Genomic DNA, 25,889 nt, shown 5'->3' on the forward strand with positions numbered 1-25,889 from the left:
AATGTTTATGAGTCTTTTGTGTCAAAATTAAGTTGTACTTATGTTGTAACATGACATAGCATATTTAAACATTAAGGAAACTTATAGCTCCTTACAAATTTTTGTTGATATTCTGTATTTTTTTCTGTGTTAATTTACTGTCTGTAGTTTTGCCTTTTCTAGAATGTCTTATAATTGGAATCACATATTACATAGCATTTCAGGTCAGCTGCTTTCACTTAGTAATATGCACTTAAGTTTCTTGCATATTTTTTCATGGCTTGGTAGCTCACTTCTTTCTAGCACTAAACATTCCATTGTCTGGATGTACCACAGGAAATTATCCATTCACTTGCTGAAGGGCAACTTGATTGCTTATAAGTTTGGGTAATTATGACTAAAGCTGCAGGTTTGTGTGCAGGCTTTTGTGTGGACATGAGTTCCCAACTTATTTGGGTAGATACCAAGGAGCATAAATGCTGGACCATATCGTTAAAGTATGTTTATTTTTGTAAGAAACTGTCAAACTGTCTTCCAAAGTGACTGTACCATTTTGAATTCACACATCCTTGCCAGCATTTGGTGTTGTCAGTTTGGGATTTCAATCATTCTAATAGAAAATAAGAATTTAATTATTAATAGCTTAACCACTACTTCAGGAACTGCTACCATTATGGTAGTATGTGTCGTAGGGAGGAAAAGTTACTACCTTTTGTGGTTTCTTTGCAAAAACAAATTTCCCCACATTTAAAAGTTATTAATATGTTCCTTCTCTCTGTATCCTCCCTCCCGCATCTCTTTATAGCTTAAGCTTGTGGATTTCCAAGCCGTTCACAGTAAGGACAAAGAGTGAAAAATTATCCTGGACTGTTTTTTCTGTTTTAATCAACAAGTAGCCTGTTACAGTGGCCATTATCCAACTAACAGACAATAATTCAATAAATATACATGCCTTTTTAAATACTGAAAAAATACTCGGTGACATTCTTTGAAATTCGACTCAATTTTCAAATTATTCCTAATAATTTTCAGAATTTCTGGTCACCAGTGGGCTTGGGGAGGGGTTGCTTTTTTATTTTTTGATTATTACTCCTTATTGTAAGCAGCCAATTAAAACAAAACCATATTTTAAGTTTAGGTCACGCTATGAAATTTATTTGAATGATTTTGAACAAAAATCCATTTCTTCCTCCAAATTTTTAAAACACGCACGTCCCAGTAGTCAACGTGGGCTTTTAAAACAAGAATATTTTGTTTGTAAAAGAGATCATGAAAATAATTATTTGTGTTAGTTAAAAGCTCTTCCTGATTTCATTTTTCTCAGTGAATTTATTTGCCCAGGAAAAGTCACTTATTTGCAAAACCAAGTGAAATAGAAAGTCTAGGCCAAAAGTCTTCTAAATATTTGTATATGAGGAAGTCTGATATTTGTAAGAGATAAATGTAGAGCTACTTTGGTTGGAGGTCAAGTGGAGAGAGAAGAGGCTAGAGCACTCCCATCCCTTCTCCTGCCTTTTCCCAGGTACCTCTGAGGAGTCCATAGGGCTCCTGGAGAAGAACTGGAAAATTAGTCTAAATTATGATTTGTATTTAAAGCAGCAACAGAACCAAATAGTCATTACTGAACTCTTTATCATGGAGTCCTACGTGTCTAATTTATAAGGTTTCGGAATTAGACTTCAGGGCCTATGTTACATTTTATTACAGCCCACAACTTAAGAGCAGACTGGCAAGAATTAAACGAAAAGCCTGTTTCACAGCTGTTATGCATCTGGGAATTTGGTTAAAAGGGCCTAGCTTAGCTTAGCCTGGGTTGTGATAAAAAGCAGGGTGTACAGGTCTTTTAAGTGAAGTCCTGTGCTCTGATCAGAGTTGTATTTATTACTGGCCCATAAGTCCACATAATTATAATTTGTAAGAGTCTTTAAGACGTCAGTAACTTTTAAATCTTAACTTGTGAAAAATGATTATGTCACCTGTGGACTTTAAAAGTGGTTAGCAAACTGAGATAAAGGTGATAATCAAACTAAATAGTTCTCCATCCAAGTTTCATACTTACTATGTTCCAACTATTTGTAATTTCCTACTCCATTTAATACGCTTTAATGAGCAATGTTCATTCTGATAAATGAATGCTTCATGTAGACTTGTTGTACCGCAGGGAAAGGTGGATTACTTTTGTAATGTCGCCTTCTTACTCCATTCTGGCTTTCTCCCAGGCTTGCAGATGGGTCAGGGGCTGTGGAGAGTCGCCAGAAACCAGCAGCTACAGCAGGAAGGCTACAGTGAGCAAGGCTACCTCAGCAGAGAGCAGGGCAGGAGGATGGCTGCCAGCAGCATTTCTAACACCAGTCATCGCAAACAAGTCCAAGGGGGCATTGATATATATCATCTTTTGAAGACAAGGAAATCGAAAGAACAGGAAGGATTCATTAATTTGGAAATGTTGCCTCCCGAGCTAAGCTTTACCATCTTGTCCTACCTGAATGCAACTGACCTCTGCTTAGCTTCCTGTGTTTGGCAGGACCTGGCCAATGATGAACTTCTCTGGCAAGGGTAAGTTCAGCCCACCATGTTGGATCCAGATAGCTCTAAGTAGAATCTTGCCTACAGGTTGTGGGATTTTTGTTTTTTGTGTTTGTTTGTTTGTTTTGGGGGGGTTGGTGCTGCTTGTTAGCATAAACTTTAACTGGTGAATATTTCATCTACTTTTTATATTTTCTAACCACTATTTGTTCAATGAATTAGGCAAATATTGGAAAGCAAAGAGATAATCTACTTGCTGAAGTGAAAGTAGACTGTAGAAATTTCAGCAGCTCTTTTACCAGGTTAAATTTAAGCTATAAATCTAAGAACTTTTGGTGCAATAGAATCTATGGAACCTAAGTTACTCCTTAACAGATTGTATACATGAGTCATGAAAATGAAAGAATCATTGAATCTTGGGTTTTCTAGCATTCTTTACCAAAGTTTACTTAAGTCTCATTATTTTAAAATGAAACTTCTGAACGGAGTAAAACATGTCTAAAAACAAGTTTTTTGAGACTTTAAAACCATTTTTCAATGAAATCTATGGAGAGAATCAATTATCTAAATAGCCAAACTTTAGTAAAAATGTATTACCAACAATGACATTTTTAACTCAGGCTTCCCGATGCTACGGAATTATAGTATTAATTATGTAGTTCATTTCTCAACCTTCAAATAGCTAAAAATCATCAATATCATCTTGTTATTCTTCCCTTGTCTTGTCATAATGAAGTTACTGTGGAAGTGAGAGGAAATTCTATTAGTAATATTTAAAGTATAGTTATTAATTTTTAATTGTTCAGTGTAAGAGGAAAGAAAAGTACTTTAGGGCTTCCCTGGTGGCGCAGTGGTTGAGAACCTGCCTGCTAATGCAGGGGACACGGGTTCGAGCCCTGGTCTGGGAGGATCCCACATGCCGCGGAGCAACTAGGCCCGTGAGCCACAACTACTGAGCCTGCGCATCTGGAGCCTGTGCTCCGCAGCAAGAGAGGCCACGATAGTGAGAGGCCCGCACACCGCGAGGACGAGTGACCCCCACTCACCACAACTAGAGAAAGCCCTCGCACAGAAACGAAGACCCAACACAACAAAAATAAATTAATTAATTAATAAACTCCTACCCCCAACATCTTCTTAAAAAAAAAAGTACTTTAAAACTGGCTCACTTTTATTTATAACCTCTTTTCTACACTTTAGTATTCCCATCAAACTTAATTTATGATCCTATATTTGAACTTTGTAGAAGAGTTTATTTCTATGCTTATATGAACTCAATCAGAATGTGGTTTTCATTTGGGATTTAAATTTGGATTGTTCATTTTTAAAAGAAATGCTTCCTTTAGTGTTTACCACATAATTATGCCTATATATCTGATGCTTGGATTTTTTTTTTCTTAGTGATAAATTAAAGGCTAGCTTAGTTTTTTGTTTTTTTAATTTGGATGTTGAGAGGTTCTGTTGCTTTCATGTAGCTTAGTAATAAAATCGAAAGCTATGGGGCTAGATTAAAGAGACTGCTAAAATATTGATAATTTTCTAAACAAGTTACTAAACTCATTGTTACGAAATCAGTGATTTCATTTGGTTGGTAAAAATAATGCAAGGATATAAATTAACTATTAAGAAGATATTCCCATACAAAATTAGATATTTTACCCACTATCCTCAGAAATTTTGATGTTACAGGCTGAGACGGTAACTTTTTTGTTTTCTTGTAAGCTATGTGTGTGAGAAAAGAAGGAAGTTTGTGCCAAAAATCAATGATGAATATCAGAAAGTGAAACTATGGTTCACTTTCTGGATGAATACATCCAGAATTTCCAGGCATTGTAATAAGATGAAACGTTAGCTTTCAAATAACAACCAGTAGCTAATGCCTCAAACAGAGTTGGAAACAGGTATACCAATGTGTAGAAACAGTGTGTTTTGAGGTATGAACCATTAGCATTTTAAGTATTACAGATTTTGTAAACAATCATATATAGCTGTGATAGTAAAGAACCAGCGTTTTGAAGCAGTATCTTAAAAACTGCTAAACTTAATGTTGCAATTTAAGTATTGAAGTTATAGCATTATAATTTCTCCCTCTGCCCAGCAACCTTCCTCCTTCTACCAATTCGGTTATATTTCGCAATAGAGCACACTCTTGCTTAATTCTGTTTAAACTCTTGGTTAAGATTGCAAACTCAGGGGCTTCCCTGGTGGTGCAGTGGTTGAGAGTTCACCTGCCGATGCAGGGGACGCGGGTTCGTGCCCCGGTCCGGGAAGATCCTACATGCCTCGGAGCGGCTGGGCCCGTGAGCCATGGCCGCTGAGCCTGCGCGTCTGGAGCCTGTTTGCAAACTCAGGAGTAAGCTCCTTGGATTCAGATCAGGCTGTGTTTCCCTGGGCAACTTTTTTATGGTGTCTGTTTCTTTATCTGTAGCACCAAATCATGGGATTGTTGTAAAGACTGAGCAAGCTAATACTATTAAAATGCTTTAAATAGTGCCTGGCATCGAGTAAGCACTTGGTAAATGTTGGCTATCATTATCATCATCATTATTTATGTTTAACTTCAGTAGGACTCACAAATATTACTAATCTTTGTAACTCACATTTATTAAGTGCTGTCAAAATTGCTAAATTGAAGACATTTGTCTATCTTACTCTGGTAAACAAATAAAACAAGTATAAAAGTAAACATTTTATACTTTAGAGCTGTAAAATCCAATTTTATGTTATTTCATATCACTATTTTATCATATATATACATATTTAACTTAGAAAAATTCAATATAGTCATGTTTTCTCGTCTGCCTTTATCTTACTTACAGGTTGTGTAAATCCACTTGGGGTCACTGTTCCATATACAATAAGAACCCACCTCTAGGATTTTCTTTTAGAAAATTGTACATGCAGCTGGATGAAGGCAGCCTCACCTTTAATGCTAACCCAGATGAGGTAAGTGAAGAATTTGAATATTTGTAACAGTTGCGAACTTTATTGTTGTCTTGCTGCAGCTTTCCAACATAATAAACTTGCAAGTAAATTACAAGTCACTGAACATGACTTTTCAATCATTGCAAAGCCTGGTATTTGAAGTTATTGCTATGTGACTTAGTCATTTCTTTTTACCTTACCATGTCATGTTCTAATCTTGCTACCTGCTCACTTTGTATGGCAGCTTCCATAACATATATGCAGCCCGCCACTGGACTTGGTTGAGATACTACTACATTATAAGTCGAGAACACAAAATATGTTCATCAAACTTTATCTGCAGCATTTTCTTTGTTTCATCATTTCCATTTACTAACAATGCTATTTTTATCAGAGATAATCACAAAGGACATTTTTCTAGCTTGTGACACATAAGAATGTCTTTAAATAATGCCTTTAACAATCTAATACATGATGGCATAGAAACAACTTATAGATTCTGTTATAAAACTGAATAATTTTGCATTAATTCTTTAATTCTTTTTTCTTAAGACAATAAGCAAACACGAATAGAGAGCAGGGAGAGTGGGAGAAGCAAAAAGAACTGTTTGAAATTAATTAATTATTTAATTATTTCTTAACATAACATATGAGTGATCGAAATGTGAAGACAATTCTTTCTCTGATTCCCCCTTACCCCTGTTCTTATTTTAATATATTCTGGAAAGATTCGGAGTTTCAGAAATGTTTAAGTATCTACTAGACTTACTCTTAGAAATCTAATAGAAATTATGTAACACTCAGAACTAATACTTATGGGTGGATCATTTTCTGTGGAAAAATTTGTCTGGCAGTTATGTTAATTTACTTACTTTTCAAAAACCAACGTTCTTCATTTGTTGTAGAGGTATTAAGGACTCCCTAGTTACCTTAATATTAATATTCTTTAATTAATATTAATTCATATTAAAGAACTACTGATCTTATAAATATGCACATAATAATACAAATGACATTTTGAAATTAAATTGACTTTTGCTTATTATATATTTCTCTGTTAAATTTTTCTTGTACATGAATAAAAATATAACACTGCTACAAAGGTTTACTAATACATGTACATCATCAGTTAAGTCTTAGCCCAAATACAACAAAGTATATATGTTATAAAGCAAATATGTTATAAGCAACAAATATGTTATATTTGTTCTCTTTCACCAGTTTTTACTTTCAGTGAATAGAAGACTGATACTTTTAATGAAAGTAGAATGATTTATAAGAAGTTAAAGTTCAAATTACACATTTGAAACCAATATAATATGGATGTTGCTAATTGAAACAGTTATATGACTAGCGTTATAATAAGAAATATTTCACATCAGTATCTTGAGTTAATTGAATGATGATTACTGGAGAAGAACTGGGGCAGAGTAGTACAGCGTTTTACTCCAGATACGCAGGAATCAGGAAAGGCAGCTATTACAGGCCCTGTCTTATGCCCAGTTTATCAAGGCATACTGGCTCCAGTCATGAATTAACACCAATGTTGAGTAAAACTGTCATCTTCAATTCATATCACTTGCAAATGTTACATTCTAAGGAAAGTGTAACTTGGTAAGTACTGAGTTGTAGATTGTCAAAGTCAGACAAGTTGGATGTGACTGCTCATGTTGATTATGGTAAGTAGTCATTCCTCGCTAAAGGAGTACTAATTTTTAAACAAGTTATAAAGCATCCTTATTATGCAAAGATGAAACTGTAGATAGGCCCTTATATACTAGAATATGATATGGGTAGTTTTAAATATCTAAATTGGAAAAGCTAGATGTCAAAATATGTTTCCATCTTTGCAACTACATATATCAGACTATAGAGTTCTTCACCTCCTCTAGAGTGTTTGGGCGGGGGTGGGGGCAGAGAAAAGAGGCAAAATTAAAGTCCTCTTTTTATCTGGCAAAAAAATATTAAAAAATTTCAGTCAAATATTTAAAGAGGGGATTCAATTTACTAATTAAAATAAGATTTTTAGATCTTCAGATTTTTACTTATCCATCCTACCTACCATTGTTATTGAGAGTTGGCTGTATTTTTTCCTTTACTCCCTGGCCTGATTCAAGGATATCCTGGAGCATTCCAGAAGTATTGAATTTACTGTTTTGAAAGGGGCACATACTGCTGCCAGGCGGCATGGAGCTGAACCATTCAAAGTGACTTTTGGTTCCAGAATTCTGCTTCTACGCTTTTAGGAACATCAGTAACTCAGCAAGCAGCTGTCGCCTAATAACAAAATAGAATTCTCTCTTTACCAGAATATACTTAGGACATAAATAGGCATGGAAGGACATTGAAGTACACTTGTAGGTGCAGGGAAATGAGAAGTATTTTGATAACTATTCCACACTTGCTTTCATTGACTAATAAATAATCAATATCAATTTGGTTGTTTATCCAACCAACATATAATTGAAAGATTATTCTAATAGGTGTTTTTATATAGAACTTACCTACAATGAGTCATACTTTAGCCAGGTCTTAGAATGACTCTTGCCATGATTTTTTAGTGCTAGCAGTCAGGAAATACTTTATGGAGGTTGATTTTTTTTTCCCCCTTCACTGGAACGCTGTCATCAGATGTGTTATTTGGGTTCATTTAAGCCTGAGAAGTAAATTATTTTTGATGATATGTTTAAATGTAAGTGGTGTTTATTTTAAGTACCTGAGATAAGATGTATATAATTGTTCAGTATTGTAACAAGTCTACTTTTCCATAATTTCTAGTTCTGTACTTAACATTTTGATAGCAAGCATCATTAAAATATTATAAAAATAAGAATACTTACAGCCACAGGGAACGAGATTCTCCAAAGGACATCGTTCATGTCACGGATATGGGTAACCAAACTCCACAGCAGCTGCTGGCAGTGGCTTATGGGGTGGGGGAGAACTTCCGCACAGTTTGTGGTACGATTGTCTAGCACGCTGCTGTTATATGCATGACGTTGTGATCTCAGCTGTATGTAAAGTCTTGATCTTATGCATGAGCTTGTGTACTTTGTGGCAGGTGACCACATTCTAGTAAAGGAATGTGCTAAAAACCATCTGTTTACATTAGGCTGTATTTCCCCTGCATGTACAAGTTACGTGTGTGATTTTATTCCACAGCAGTATTACAATAAAGTAATTTTACTTATCAACCAGTAAGCTATATTCCCTGTGCTCCATTTAGTATTAAACTTTTTCTTGACATAGTTATTTTTAAAACTGGAGTTTCTGAAATTGGTAGTGAATGTGGTTTAACTTTATATTATAGGTTTATTTTTATTCATATTTCTATAAATATGTTGTTAAATTTTTAAAATTATATCCTCATTGGGGTCAGGTAAAAGAAGTCTTTTTTTAAACTATGTAAGCACATTTTTCCTGTGTTCATATAGAAAGACCCACATGCATACAATCATATGCATTGTATTAGATTGATCTGGAATAGAATCTATTAGAAGAAACATTTTAAATTTGACCTAAGCATATGTTTTAGATGGAAATGTATGCACAAACTATTTTTGAGATATCATCTTCTTTTTGTTGTTGGACCAGCTAAAATATAAACAGGAAATTTGGAGGTGTTCTCCATTATAGAAAAGAACTCAGGTGTTTATACTCAGATTTTACAGTATCTCATATATTAAAGCTTAGCTTTTTGCTCCAGTATACTGCAGCAAAATGTTCATTGCCATTACTTCATAGCATAGAAACAATGATGAAAAATAACTTTTGTTCCTGGAGATACAAAACCCTGATATCATCAGAATTTACACATTTCCCAAATGTATTCTTTGTAATAATTATTCCACAGGATAATGGACATAGTCAAAGGATTTCCCAAGTCTAATAAATTTGACCATGATAGGTTGTGATTAGTTGACTCATTTACAGAATAACCTGTCAAAGCCTCTAATATACTGATGCACATTGTGAATATCTAAGAGGAGGGTATTGTATGCCGTATTATGCAGGTTTATTTGACATAGTGTCTTTTTGGCAGGTGGGTGGGGTGGGGGGAATATAAAGTAACATTCCCGGGAACACATTCTGAGATACGCTAGTGTAGATTATCTGCAGTCTTTCTATGTGTAAATGAATATGTGTCCTTAAATGAATAGACACCTGGCTTGAATGATTGAAATATCCTGTTGTTCACTGACAGCTACCTGATGTTTATTTTACCTGTAATCTTCTTTTTTATTGGAAGTCTATGGATCTATAATTATTTGTTCTCTTTCCTTTGGTCTGAGAGTATTAATTACAAAAAGATAAAATAAAACAGAGTTGAGTCTTGACAACCAAGAGCTTTATTCATGTTCTGTATTTTGATTGTAGTCTAACATGTTTAAGGAAAACGTTAGTTTGGAAAGTAAGAGTAGGACAACAAACCTGATAACAATATTGTATTCAAGTAACTACATGTAGACATTGATTAAGTATCCGTGTCAAATAACTTGGAACAGATCATTCATCATTATATTCTTGGTATCTCGTTCTCTACACTAACTCTATTACGTCTCCTGAAGCACAGGAGTATTCCCAGGGAAGGTTGACAGGCCGCTAGATGCTTTTTAGTTTGGCAAACGTACAGCCTTTTGAGGTTTTATCCTTAGTTCTACAGGTCTAGAAATTTGACTTTATCTTTCACCGAAATTAGATCAGTCTCTCAGGAATAAACTTAAACTGTAGGTAGTAGAACCTGAGCCAGGTTGACAATAAAATGGGTGTACTTTGAACAGTGCCTCATAGCATGAAGAAAGAGAGAATGCCTAAGTTCTTAGCTATATTATAAACTAAAATATATCTAGGACCTAAATGTAAGGCCAGACATTATAAAACTCTTAGAGGAAAACATAGGCAGCACACTCTATGACATAAATCACAGCAAGATCCTTTTTGACCCACCTCCTAGAGAAGTGGAAATAAAAACAAAAATAAACAAATGGGACCTAATGAAACTTAAAAGCTTTTGCACAGCAAAGGAAACCATAAACAAGATGAAATGACAACACTCAGAATGGGAAAAAATATTTGCAAATGAAGCAACTGACAAAGAATTAATCTCCAAAATATACAAGCAGCTCATGCAGCTCAATATCAAAAAACAAACAACCCAATCCAAAAATGGGCAGAAGACCTAAATAGACATTTCTCCAAAGAAGATATACAGACTGCCAACAAACACATGAAAGGATGCTCAACATCACTAATCATTAGAGAAATGCAAATCAAAACTACAATGAGGTATCACCTCACACCGGTCAGAATGGCCATCATCAAAAAATCTACAAATAATAAATGCTGGAGAGGGTGTGGAGAAAAGGGAACCCTCTTGGGACTGTTGGTGGGAATTTAAATTGATACAGCCACTATGGAGAACAGTATGGTTCCTTAAAAAACTGAAAATAGAACTACCATACGACCCAGCAATCCCACTATTGGGCATATACCCTGAGAAAACCATAATTCAACAAGAGTCATGTACCACAGTGTTCATTGCAGCTCTATTTACAATAGCCAGGACATGGAAGCAACCTAAGTGTCCAACAACAAATGAATGGATAAAGAAGATGTGGCACATATATACAATGGAATATTACTCAGCCATAAAAGGAAATGAAATTGAGTTATTTGTAGCGAGGTGGATGGACCTAGAGACTGTCATACAGAGTGAAGTAAGTCAGAAAGAGAAAAACAAATACTGTATGCTAACATATATATGGAATCTAAAAAAAAAATGGTTCTGAAGAACTTAGGGACAGGACAAGAATAAAGACAGAGACATAGAGAATGGACTTGAGGTCACGGGGAGCGGGAAGGGTAAGCTGGGACGAAGTGAGAGAGTAGCATGGACTTATTATATACACTACCAAATGTAAAATAGATAGCTAGTGGGAAGCAGCCGCATAGCACAGGGAGATCAGCTCGGTGCTTTGTATCCACCTAGAGGGGTGGGAGGGAGATGCAAGAGGGAGGAGATATGGGGATGTATGTATATGTATAGCTGATTCACTTCGTTATACAGCAGAAACTAACACACCATTGTAAAGCAATTATACTCCAATAAAGATGTTAAAAAAATTAAAAAATAAAAAATATATAGGGATAATTGGGTCCTCAGTGCCCTGCACCAGGCTGCTCCACTCAGTATGATCTGCTACCTATAGTACCCACCTTCCCTGTATGTTTCATCTAGGGTGTTTTTGGCTTGAAAGAAGAAAGAGCCTAATAATGGCTTAAACCATATAAATTTATTTACTTCAGAAGACACCCAAAATGGGTATCCCAGAGTTATTTTAGTGATACAGTGATCTCATCGTGGGACCTCAGTGTGTTGACTTTTGCCCTCTCTTGATAACAAAGTAGCTGCCACTACTGAAGATATCACATTCTCATATGAAAGTACCCTCAGCACAAAGAAAGGGGGGAAACTCCCTCCTCAAATTCCTTATGCTTATTAGAGAGAAAAAATTCTTTTCGGGAGCCTTCAGTTCACGAGAACTGAATCACATGAACACCCGTAGACCAGTAGAAAACAGGATAGAAGGGTTATGTGATTGGCTTAGACTTAACATGATTTAGCAACTGTGGCTGATATGGTAGAAGCGGTGAAGGAGTGAAACGGCCTTTGGGAAGGCATCCAAGCATCAGCAACACTATTTTCACTAGTGAGCCACTTGAAAAATGTGTGATTTTGCTTCCCTTATTTCTGCGGCTCTGCTGGTTTGGACACCTTAATACTCAAGGCAGGAATATTGACACCAGAGGCACAACAATTCAAACTGCTGGCGGAGGCTACCTTCTTGCCATTTTAGTCCTCCTGCCACTGAGCAAACAGACCAAAAGGAAAAAATTAAAAAGGTTTGAGGGTAGATAATTATGTTGTGGTTGAAGTGACTGAGCCTGATTACCAGAAGGAAATAGTTACTGCTACACAGTGTGGAAAAACAAAAGGATACAAGTGGAACTCGGGAGATGTCTAGAGTTCTTCTAATTCCATTATATTCAACTGTGAAAGTTATTGCTGAAAAATCACAGTAGTCCTGTAGGGGCAGGGTTTAAATCCCATCACTAGATAAAGAATCTGGACCAGCTGAGAGGCTGGCTTCATTCCTCAAGAGCTAAATATAGATTATCCCAAGCTAATCATGTTACTTCCATTCCCCTTGGCTTCCATGACATCCACGTAATCCAGTTCTGACCTGTGACACAGACCCTGTGACAAAAGAGTACTGTATATGCACACGCACAGTTCTGGACATCGGTATATAAGGATGCAGTGACAGGAACACCTGCGGCCACCTTGAAGCCATGCAGGTTGTTAACAACACACCAAGAATAGCACATTGGAAGCAAAGAATTGGGTCCCATGATGCCAAGTGTGAGCCTAAAAACCTGGAGCCTTAGTAGTTTGGGATTCCTTATACAAGGTAATAAATCCCTGTACTTTTTTTGAATTGAGGTTCCTATGTTTGTAATCAAAACATCCTAACGCTGCATCATCATCATCATCATCATCATCATCATCACTGCTGTTACCCAAACTCGTAGGAGTTTGATATGAAATCCTGAACAAAAATTGGTTCATAAAAATAAGCATCGCTAATTCTCATTAGCAAGTTAATTTTATCTCTAGATTGCTGATGAGAGTTTAGAGTAAAAAGAGCTAGTTGACAATGAGAGGAGTCCCTCACCAAATGTAGCTTCTCCTCTATAAAGATTATTTACCCCGAAGACCTAAAACACTCACGTTCATCGGCAAAGTCCCTTTACCTTGATCATCCTTAGTGTCAAAGGGCAAAATTATGCCTCTCAGACACTGAATATTATCCTCTCGATAAGTTAATAACCTTCATCCAGGTACAGCTGGTCAAGTCATACTAAACTAGAGGCCATTAACTCTCTTCAGGGCAACATGATGTATGTGTGGGTATATACGGATGTATGTTTCTGTCTGTTTCAATCTGATCTGTCGTGTGTTGATTTTATGATTAAGAAGAAAACTTTATCCTGTGTCTATGAGGTCAACTTTATTTTACACTCTGCCCTGACCATACTATATCTGTGGTCACCCTCCCTTACCCTTCCTTGTCTGCAAGAGGCATTCCAGCATGTGGTTTAGAATCAGTCCATAGAAAGACACTGGTAGACTCAGTATAAACCTTTCAGAAGCTTCAAAGAGAATCATTTTCCCAGGCTGCTTGCTAGTCTGTATCTAATTGAAAAAGATTCAGGCCTGGAGTATTCCATAGTTTATTCATCACTCAAACCACCTGGTGGGTTTTGATTCTATTTTCCTAAGTCTGTGATAGGAAATACGAATTTGCTACCTCATTTAAGTGTAAATTGTCTGGGGTAAAAGCATACTGAAATTAGTGCACAATGTACTGATCTAGGACTTTGGTCTAGAGGAAAGAATAAAATTAGAATATTTTAATTGTAATATCTTAGCACCACAACCCTCATACTACAAATTTAAAAATGTGAAATGCTAAAATGAGCAAGATTTTTTCTTTGTATGAGTTTTGTTACAAATTTAGATAAGTGTACCTAGAGACTTTGCAGTATTGTATTAATATTTTAAGTACATTTCAAAGAAAAATCTGTTTGCCTTTTGTTTCCTTACTTTACCCTCTCTGACCACCTTGGCACCTCCACCATGTTCTTCTTTATCGATGTGACCACATTTTCAGTGAAACTTGACATCACTTTCTAGATTTAAGTTCTCAGCTTTAATGTCCAAGGTAGTTGTCTCTCCTACATCTCTTTCCTGAATTTGAAATTGCTGCTACCAGTGTCACAATGAGTGCTTTTTTTCAGTAATTGAAAAGACAATATTTCCTCAATTATTGGATGTCATCACTTGTACCGCATCCATCAATTTAATTACAGCTTTGAAATATGGAAGTTCGAAGGAAACACTACATTAAATGCAATTTTTTGACCAACTAATCGTAGTGTACATTTATCCATAAGATTATGTAACCTTTTTTTCTTTCATATCAAAGTTTTTAGAGATGCCTTCTTTATAATCAAAGTCTTAACATCTTTCTGAATCACTTATTAGCAGTTAAATATATCATTAGAATGACATGTTGCTTTTTATTTTTGGAATGGTTGCTTCGACCTTTGGGGGTTTATAATTTGAGGCATTTACAGTGTACTGGTCCAGCTCATAGGTTTTTATGTTATTTTTTTCTTTTGTTATGTTATTATTTTCTCTTTTTTCCCCTATTTGAATTATATAATCCTTACAAATCTACAGCTTCTCTTGAAAGTCATCTGGAAGCTTTAATACAGAGAGATTCAAATATTCATTCAACAGATACTTGTTAAGTATCTCTCCACTTGCTAGTTATATGACTTTGACCTTGGGCAAATTATTTACACTCTCCATGCTTCAGTTTCGCCATCTCTAAAATGGGGACAATAGGGGAATTCTCTGGCAGTCCAGTGGTTAGGACTCTGAGCTCTCACTGCCAAGAGCCCAGGTTCAATCCCTGGTTGGGAACTAAGATACCACAAGTTGCACGGCGTGACCAAAAAAAAAATATGGGGACAATAATAGTACCTATATCATGGTAGTGTTGTGAAAATTTAATGAAATTATATGTGTTAAATGCTTAGTGCTTCTAAGTGCTCACTAAAATGTAGTCTTATATTTATAATAGAAGTAGAGCTACACACACCACACACAGGAGAAGGCACTGCTCTAGGCTTGGAGGTTCTTCCTCTCCTGGAACTTTTGGATTATAGTAAATACATATTTGACACCTGAGTAATGGTCCTTCATGAAGTATGTATCAGTCACAACAACATCTTCTAGCTTTAGATGGTGATACACTTTGCCTTTAATTTCATTTTCTGACATGTGATGAGCAATCTTTGCATATACAATAACTTTTTAGTTCAGTGGTACTGTTTGGTTTAATCTTCTTGAAGACATTTTAAGCAATAAATCGAGGTCCAAAATTATGTTCAAGTTAAAATGTGTCTTGGCTGAAATGCTGGTAGGATGAACAGATACTTTAATTACATGAAGAAGTATGCACATGTGTTGGCAGTGAAACTACCATTTAAATCCTAACTTCTCTGCTTGTCTACTATTAAGATTTGGGCTTTTAAAAAATTTTTTAATTTTAACCTCCTTTTGAAAGTATATGTTCTGTTAGGAGAACACTTAAAAAGAATTTTGTTTATTTAAAAATTGATTCAGAGCTGTTAAAACATACTTATAAATGTACATTCTAGAATTTAGGTAATATGATAAAATTATAATTTTTATTTATTTATCAAAGTAGAGTCAGTCATTTAAATAGCCTTATATGTAGATATGTATGTGTATATCTATAAATGCACATATTACAAATGCAATATTTGTGTGTAGTTTTTATAAAGTGGGAATTCTAAACTAACATTTGTGCTCAAATGTGTCACTTTATCATTAGTTTGAAGTGTTATTTATCATACCTTAACCTAATAGAGGTTTTATCTCCATATTTTGATTAGGATGCTGTGTTTTTCTAATTTACAGACAGATTAGAGATGGGGCTTTTTCTAGAAGCTTACATCACCTACCAGCAATTGTCAATACTAATTGCAATAATGATTGCTATATTTAATTATTAGTAGTAATTTATCACAAGTAACATTATCTTCATGCAGTGATCTAGCCCAGTTATGGGTATGACTCCTTGGAGACTGTTAGAACTCACAGACATGGCTCGTTTTCTGTTTGAGGCTATTAGAACCAATTAATAGGGACTTTTTATTGTTATTTGAAACCTTAGATGATGAAGTTCATGTTATTTTGTCCGATGTCGTTGCTTTCTCTCCTATGAAAAAGAAGCAGAAGATCTGTCCCACGCCTCTCCTCCATTTTTCCTGGACTCCATTAGAGATGATTTTCCATTTTTCTTTTGATTTTTTTTTGAACTATCCCTCCTTTTTGTGAGTTTCCTATTGACATCTTCTAGCTACAAATAATTTAGGGCGTATGTGTGACTGTTCTTAGCAATTCCTCAGCATTGTGCACTTTCACGTACGAACAGCCTTCCATAAATTGTTCTTGGAAGCTGAAAGTCTTGCCAATGCAAACAGGTCCATGAATAAGCTGACTTCAGTCCATACTCATGACTTTTCATTATCCTCCAGATAGAATGTGGTGTTCTGACCAATTTCAGTAACTGAATCAGAGGGAACTGGCTACATGGGCCCTCTCTCTTCTCTCCACAACTGTCACTTCTCCATGTAAGTGTGGACAGCGTGTGCGCTCTGTTCTTCCCAGGGAACTGACAAGACTGAAATCTGCAGCTCAGATTTGAAGCTGACATCAACATTATCTTTACGTATCTTTCCCAATATTTATTACCCCCTTTTTCCTCTTAGTTATAAGTCACATAGAACCTTCCAGTGAATAGCTTAGTTGTGGGTACTCTTATAAAATAATCTTTCTACGTAGATGACTTAAAAAACTTGGGCATAGTTTTTGCTTTAGTTTTTTCAATCTAGTGACTAGATTAGGAATAATTAGAGTAAATTCCCATGAATAAAATTACCATGAATAAAAGTATTGTGTGACATTTCTGAAGTTGTGTGCTGAAGGTCAGTGTTATATACATAGGAGAGTTGCATGATAAAACTTAGTGGGCAGAATGAAATGACAGCATAAAAGCATAGATACCTAGTCTTAAACTTTCTCATTAAGTAATCTTCTGCATTTATTTCACTTCAGCTAAAAAGCAAGGTGTTGATTTTTTTTTTTAATTTGCAGAATACGTATCCCTAGAAGAATTTCACCTATTCAAGGTCTATGTGTTTTTTCCTCTAACTGTAGAGCACATGTTCTCTAATTAAATAGGAAGAGTGAGAACTGCTGGACTGGATAAAAATTAATAGATTTTACATTTTCATTAGCAATTCTGCTAGCACTATAAAAAGGAGAAATAGTATTAGAGATGTCATCTTAACCACTGCTGCTGCTATTTTCAAACAAGACAATGGGAGTACTCTGACCTGTAGAGGGCTGCACTCTGATGTGCTAACTTTTTAGAAATAATTAAGATTTTAAAATAAAAGCTTTCACAATATATATTGTATCTTATTTTTACAGTATTTTTAGTACGAAAATGTTACATTTCAATTGTTCATTTCACTGTGGTTAAAATGTACACTTGAATATTAATAGATTAGAAATCTAGATTGAAGTATTTTGTTTTATAAATATTTATTGTTAAAATTTAAGGATAGTTATTCTAAAAGTTTTCAAATGTCCTTTTAAAAAGAAAATTAAATGCAGTGTCCAGTTCGCTTTCTATTGTATAATGTTCAAAGGACAGATTTATTACCTGAACAGCAGTAGCCATGATACTTGATTTTTACATTTTATACAACGGCAAATTTGAACAAAACTAGCTAAAGCAAATTTTTTTAAACTAAATTTCTTTCCTGAGTTGTTCTTTAGGGAAACAAATTAAGGGTACTCCCTAGCATGTCAGTTTTGTTTTATTAGTGATTTCTTTTATTGATACCAACTGTTACACAGTGTGTCTGCCAAGTGTCTGGGCCAGTTGCCAGTACTTTCAGTACTAGTAGTCAGCACTTTAAAAAAAAAAAAATTAAGACTTTTTTATTAAGAGCAGTTTTAGCTTCACAGCAGAAGTCAGTACTTTGCATGCCTAGTTTACTAGAATTCACTTTGTCCCCAAATACATATTTTTTGGTTCTGAACATATATATGGTAGATTTTACTTTTGAAGCACACTGTGGATAATAATGATTTGATTTCAAAAAATAGGTTTTATTAAAAGAGGAGAGAAAAACATGGGTATTTATATAATAAAAGATAAGAAAGTAGATATAAAAACAGGAATTGCTGTGTGAAAGGAGCCATTCTTATCATAGTAAGCAAATGGAGAGATACATTAGGTAGGGGACTGAGCTCCAACACATCCTTTTCTTCACTCTGAATTCCTTCTTAATATTGGCTTTAGCTATTTGCATATGTTTTCTTGAATTATTTGTGTTTGCCACCTAAATAAACATTGTGTCTAAACAGCTTACCGCTCTAATTGGAGTGTTTAAGTCTTGGTGCTGTCATTTGCATAACAATTTTTAGTGACATAATCCATGGAGAATGCTTTACAGAATTTCTTGATTTTTTTTGTCTTTGAATCACTGACAGCATGAGTTCTATTAAAGAAAACCTTAGCATGAGATGAGATGAATTCACCTTAACTTCTCCTGGGTTTTCATTGCTGCTTGGCCCTCCTTTTCTTTATTCCTAGTGGATTCCCTGTTATACCCTGCACCACTGTTGGTAGAAATTTTTACCATTTTACTCAAGGAGCCAAGCCAGCTCTCTTTTTCAACTCTCTCCAGATGGCTCATCCTCCCTAAAAAGAAAACCAACATGCACTCTGTTTTTGTCTTTTAACATTTTCTTCAAGCACCTGTCTCCAAACCAGTACCGCTATCCTGTCTTCCAGGCTGAGAAAGCATGTTAGACCCCACCTGTGTTTTCATTCCTTTCCCCTGCTCTCCTCTTCTCTACTTGCAGCTCCAGTTATCTTCTCTTTCTTATCTTTTTGCGCTTTAATTTTGCCATTTTTTCCCTCCTATATACGAATACATTTTTCAAGTGAGTTGGCTGTACTCAGTTTCCTTACCTTGCTCATCCCCTGGCTTTCTACTTGGACTTGAGTTCCCATAACTCTGTGGAAAGGGACCTCTTGAAAGATATTATTTAAAAAGTTTCTTAAAGCAAAACTCTTCTACTTGTGTCTATCACTGTAAACCTGGCAGTGTGCATTATTTGGGGAAGACGTTCCGTAGCTTTCATCAGCTTAAGGTCTTCACTCAAACCACACACAGTGTTTATTCCTTTTTCCTTGTGACACAGATGTAATAAGTCTTAATCTTTTCAGATGTCTTAATGCCTTAATCTTTTCTTCTTTCCTAAATAGCTTCATCTTTAGACCTAATATCCCTGTATCCCTCAACTCTTCCTCACATAACATGAAGTCTAGACCCTCCAACAATCCAATCAGGCCCTGGTTTCCTTTATTCAGATAGTTCTAATTTGTCAGTATGCCCCATAAAATGTGACATCCAGAATTGGACACTTTTTAGTGAATCATGTAGATGATAATGAGCTAAAACCTTCCTTTTTCTGGAAACTATGTTAATATAGGCTAATATTAATGTTCATGATTTCCTCTCTGCCTGTGAGACACACGTGCATGCACACACGTACACACACAGAAACACACACATATACTGCTGAGAGTTTTAGTTCTGATTAATACCTATAATTAATGCTATATGATCTAGGGATTCCTCTGTACCATTCTTGTAAAACATTATTAAAAATCAAAAATACTCATACACGTATTAAACAAATACGTAGTTATTCAACAGATGTCATGCTATGGTTTCTTTCGTATTTTATTGCTTTTTACAAAACAAGATAGGAATTCGGATGGTGGCCAGCTTGCTTATTGAAGACAATTATAATCCGGTCCCATGTCCTTTTCTGTTTTGTCATCCCTTACTCTTCACTCTGAAAGCCCTGCTAAAGTAATCTTCCTTTCCAAAGGAATCCCGGGCTTGAAACTGATGCTGTCTTTCCTCAAAACCAGCAGTGTTGGCTGATTTCAAGCCTGTGTAGCCAGTTTTCAGGACTGGGTTGAAAACCATCTGCTTACTCCTCTGCATCTGATTGATTTTGGAGAACTCAAGTGAGGTTACATATTAAATTCTCAAACATGTATTCCGTTAAAAAAGGAAATGACCAACAATTGTATGATGCTTGCATAAGGCAAATGCCAGTGTTAATTTACAACTGAGGAGCATCAAACCATATTAACAATGGCATATATCATATAATTAGAGAATTACATGCTATTTAACAGATCACATTAGTGTTTTTTTTACATTTTGTAAATTTTTAAAAAGTAAGTTAGAATTAGTTTTGTGTCTCTTAAATACTGATTTACAAGTAAGCATGAATAAAGAACCTATTAATTACTACTTAATTGACATTCCTTTGTCTTTGAATCACTTGGATTAAAATTAAGCACTGGTAATACTTCTAATATGTTGTTATGCTTTTTAAATGGAGGAGTTTTAGAAAAAAAATCAAAACCTGGTTTAATTTTGCAGAGTAGATCAATTAAATATACAGTCAACTCTCGATTGTTCAAACGAATGGAGGAAAGGATGGAACAAGCATTCCTGTTTCTCTCGTTCCTGCCCCCTCAGACAATTGCTGAGCGCCTCATTCCAAACAAGTTCTTTGGCTTTTCATCTTGATCATGTTACGTGCTCTAGCCTTGTATCCAGGGTGCAGTCTGAAATATGGCTTACCACTGAGTTGGCAAAGTTTCACGTTCTCACATTCTGCTCTTTATATGCTTTTTAAAATCAGTGCCTTAGGATTGTTTTTATACTTTTCAAATTCTTATGAAAATCTGATAACATTGCTAATAGCCTGTTATCCTCATAAAATTAGTTTTATATAAAAACCTTATCTTTGAATTACATTTTATAGATTATTATAACCTTTCAAAAGCATAACCTCATGGTACCAAATTGCTTAAAAAATGTAATATAAAAAATTTATGAGAGTTTTTATAAAAATTCTTCCAATTTTTTGAATTCCTAATGTATGCAATATTTCTGATCACTGTGTAAGTGTTTGTAAAGGGAAGAAATGCGGAAGGAATTTATGTGTGAAAACAGTATGTTGTGTGTATATAATATGTCATTTTCTCTACCAATTAACTGCACACATTGTGCTATTATCCAGACATGAGCATTCATGGGAATGCATGTATCTGGATAACTGTGAGTTGAAATAAACACACCTGCTTTTATTTCAATAACTGCACATTCAAATCCACATAAGGCATTTATTTGAATGTGACCTTCATATACATGAGAGAACATTGGTTTCAGTGTTTGATTTTTTTGTTGCTATTTTGTTGTTGGTGGTTTAAATCTAAAGTAGGGTACAACCTTACGGGTAATGCTTCTCTGGAAAACTTTGCATGCAGAGAAAAGGAAATTCAAAGATAAACCCTATGAAAAACACTGAAATTGTTTTGTCTTATTATGTTTAACCTCAGTGTGCATTGGAGCTAAATTCTTACAGAATATATTGATAGCAGTGCTTGAAGCCAAAGTGTATACAACCCATAAACCAGTCTGGAACTCTGCTCCTTTTACTTTAAGTAAATTTAATGATTATTCTTTCCAGAAAAAACCTGTTAGTCTTTGATTTGGAGAATGCTTTTTTCTCAAGAAGCTATTTCCTTGAAAAGTGTGTTAGAATATGTGTCTGAGCTTTAGAAATCATGTTTTCCATTAGGCAATTGAAGTGTTTGTTGTAAGGCTTATTCTTAAAGTCTGTGTAATTGTTCTTCCCCACTCCCCCCACCCCCAATTTAGGTCATATTTCTGGATAGTTAGTTTTAACTGACCTGAGCCAGAAAATTGAATTAGGATGTCCTTAGAAGTCTTAACTTTGAATTTCCTACTTTTCATTGCATGTAAACTATCAACCACAAATAACAGTTTCAGTTCAAGTTCTAGCTTGTATTTTGCATGTTAAAGCTATAAACAGTCTATTAATGCTGGAAAGAATCTATAGCTATTGTTCTGCTGTTGCCTAATTGTTAAATTTACAAAGGAAGACTGATTTTATTTATGTAGACTTGTCTTTCTGTCTTAGGGAGTGAACTACTTTATGTCCAAGGGCATCCTAGATGATTCACCAAAGGAAATAGCAAAGTTTATCTTCTGTACAAGAACACTAAATTGGAAAAAACTCAGAATCTATCTTGATGAAAGGTAAAAAAAAATTAATTTTTCATCAGACGTGAGTTAAATACTGCTTTTAATGAGTTAAGTTTTACCTTAAAAACTGTACTACGTAGCATTCATCTAGTTGCAAAATTGAGTGAAGACAGGAAAAAGATTCCTATACCTTGCAAATCATTTCTCTTGCGAGCTGATGAGGAATTTACCATTGTAAAGGTAAAAAAAAAAAGCCCAAGCACAGACGCCAAATGGAAGTCCAGCATCTTTGTGATAGCAGACCAAAACTAGACATAAAATCTAAGTGTTTGGTAACTAAAAGTTCTGAATTTTGAAATTGTCCATATACAAATCAAATGGACAAATAGTACTCATACACACAAACCCTATAAGGTGTGTATATTTGCATCATACTACACAAAAGTGTCATGTAAAAGCTTGAAAATTCCGGAAGTGTGATTTAATAGCGTGCTTTACCGAGACAGTGCCTCATATGCTGTTTTGACTTGATAGTCATTCATTTGTACTCTTGAATTCTGGGTATCAACAGACAGAAAACTATTGTGAAAATATTTTGATGTGACATCACCGAACTACCATTTTAAAAATTATAGATCTCATAGAAATCTAAAGAATGGCTCAAAAATGTGTTTGTCTTTTCATTGTAATTCTCTCTCTTTTTTTTTTTTTTTATTTCTCAGGATTTTTCAACAACAATTTGTATTTATTATATTCCAGGAACTTTGCTAGAAGTAGCAGTATGCAGTTGATTAAAACATAATCCCTGTCCTTGAGGGGTTTATAGTTCAGCATATCGGTCATTGAAAGAAATTTCTTATGTAAAGACGGTGTCATTAACTCTTTTTGTCCTTAAATGCTAGGTACCTAGGGATCAGCAGTTTTTCTTTAAAGAACCAGATATTTCTGTGAATATTTTAGGCTTTGAAGGACATATGCTCTCTATTGCAGCTACTTATAACTTATAACACATGCCATTGTGTCATGAAAGCAGACATAGACAATAAGGAAACAAGTGAGTATAGCTGTGTTCTAGTAAAACTTTATTTATAAAAACAGGCAGTGGGCTGTAGTATTTGGCCCACTAGCTGTAGTTTGCCTATCCCTGCCATAAGCAACTGGTAGAAATTAAGATTTCTATAATCATGGTCATATAATCACAGTTGAGTTCAGTAAGGATTGAAGCATGTTATAACAAAGTGTGACTATTAGAACGCTATTGATAAAAAATAAGTATATATGCACATATGTACACAAATATTTATAAAATTGTAAACAACCTAAATCTATATCATTAGAATTCTTATATCCATAAGATACGCTACTGTGGAGCCATTTAAATGAAAGAGTTAGATCTTTGTGTAAAGACACAGAAAGCTGCTCACAATACACTATATGAAACAAGCAAAAGCAAATTCTAGAACAATATAGGGTATATGTAGACACTTAAAAAAAGTCTACATAAACAATTGTTACCTCTGGTGATGTGGATTGGTATGGAAAGTGAAGAGTCTCCTTATTTTCATAATTAAAAAAATAAAGAATTCTGTTTGTCATTTGGATTTAGCCAAGAAGATACTTGAAAAAAGTTACCATTTTTAATATTGAAAAATTCATTTTATAGTTAGAATTTCTAGTTTCACCTTGTTTTGTTATTCTATTCATGAAGATTTTTAAATTGCTTAATTTTATAAATAATCATACTTTGATGTTTTAAAATTTTAAGACACATATACTTTATAGGATTGCTGATGTGGTAATCAACAAAGTATTTTCATCCAAAAAATGAATAATCTGTGATTTTTCCCATCATTTTTTTAATAGAGAAAAGTTAACTAAAGCTGTACCTTTTTCTTTTTCTACTAGGAGAGATGTCTTGGATGACCTTGTAACACTGCATAATTTTAGAAATCAGTTCTTGCCCAATGCACTGAGAGAATTTTTTCGTCACATCCATGCCCCTGAAGAGCGCGGAGAGTATCTTGAAACACTTATAACAAAGTTCTCACATAGATTCTGTGCTTGTAACCCTGATTTAATGAGGGAACTTGGCCTTAGTCCTGGTAAGAATGTATATAGTGAATTCCTTCCTTCTCCCAGTCCCATCTCTAGGTAAAAATAGTAGTAGATGAGATATTTTTCTCACTATGTGGAAGAATGCTTCCTGTAGTTACAAATACTTGTCTTATTGCTTCTAGCAATAACTAGTTTGTCATAGCTATTATTTACATGTAGTAAATATACTGTTTTAGGAGGAAAGTTAGACTTAGGTATATAAATTCTTTAAAATTCTTGTTTAAGCATTGGATATTTTTACTAGTCTAATCAAAAACTTGAGAGATTATTTTTAAAGCTTTTAATAATACACATATTACATAGGTAACACCTAGAATTTTTCTACTAAAATTTGTTTTTAATACAACTAGTTTTCACTGTTTGTGTGTATGTGTGTATGGGCATGGTATAGCCTGAGTCACCTATGTATTTTTTTCATGTGATATGGATTTATTTCTCTCTTCATATCAAAAAATCTTGTTGTGCTTCTCTTACTACAGAGATTGCAAAGCCTTTTCCTATCATATGAAATTTGTTGAGCATGCTTGTGCAAGACAATCTTTATTAAGACTGCAATATTCTGAAAAATAAACACCATAGTAGTAGCAAGTACTAGTAGCAAGTATCATGAGGTTTCTTACTGTTTTAACAGTAAACATCAACTATTGCCCTGAACAATATAAAGAAGAAAGTTTTTGTTGCGTGGGCTCAAGTTTAGCAATTTTTTCCCTAAAGATTTACTTTTGAGATTAATATGTAAATTCCATAGACCTTTTAAATACATATCTTAAATGACAAGGGTAATTTAATAAGCTTGTGAGATGTTTACGTTTTATTTTCTAGTACCAAGTTAATACATTTTATTGTCATTAAAAATGCTTTCTAATTAAATTAGGTTTTTGTAAAAGCATTTGAAAATAAGCATCCGACTTTTTTTTTTTTTTTTTTTTTTTTTTGCCGTACGCGGGCCTCTCACTGTTGTGGCCTCTCCCGTTGCGGAGCACAGGCTCCGGACGTGCAGGCTCAGTGGCCATGGCTCACGGGCCCAGCCGCTCCGCAGCATGTGGGATCTTCCCGGACCGGGGCACGAACCCTTGTCCCCTGCATCGGCAGGCGGACTCTCAACCACTGCGCCACCAGGGAAGCCCCCCGACTTTTTTTTTAATGGGAAGATATACTGACAGTACAAATGTATTTAATGGGTAGTTGAATGGGAATATCATATTTGAAAGCAAGAGACAAATAAAGCCAATTCTGAAATTTTTAAATTTAGAATGACTTTTTACTATAAACTCCTAAACTATTTGAAGAAAATGCTCACTGAATTGGTGTTCAGTTAGGATGATCGACATCCCTGTTTGCCCAGGAGAGGAGTTTCCTAGGACACAGGACTTTCATCACCAAACTGGGGAAGGCCCAGGCAATTATGTTTAATTATAATCTAATCTTGAGCTTTAGAAATTATGAACAGCTTTGCCTTTGAGACCACAGTTTAAAAACCAGCCAGTAATTCAAGGTGTTTCTTT

General features: G+C 34.9%; 1 protein-coding gene across 3 annotated transcripts in view; it reads left to right on the forward strand.

The window, feature by feature from the left end:
• The window catches only part of FBXO8 (F-box protein 8), a 38,888-nt gene that overhangs the window by 12,399 nt on the left and 600 nt on the right, over nt 1-25,889 (forward strand). Inside the window, exons 2-5 of one of the 3 annotated variants that reach the window (XM_082656981.1) lie at nt 2,199-2,535; nt 5,325-5,451; nt 22,205-22,323; nt 24,175-24,371. In XM_082656981.1, coding sequence (XP_082513107.1) covers nt 2,207-2,535; nt 5,325-5,451; nt 22,205-22,323; nt 24,175-24,371 — 772 coding nt within the window. In that variant the 5' untranslated portion in view covers nt 2,199-2,206. Of the gene's footprint in view, nt 1-2,198; nt 2,536-5,324; nt 5,452-8,272; nt 8,392-16,624; nt 16,723-22,204; nt 22,324-24,174; nt 24,372-25,889 lie in introns of those variants that run through there. The other 2 variants (XM_082656982.1, XM_082656983.1) reach the window with 2 other exon arrangements.

This window comes from Grampus griseus (genome assembly GCF_964374135.1).
Source record: "Grampus griseus genome assembly, chromosome: 6".
Classification (NCBI taxonomy): Eukaryota; Metazoa; Chordata; class Mammalia; order Artiodactyla; family Delphinidae; genus Grampus; species Grampus griseus.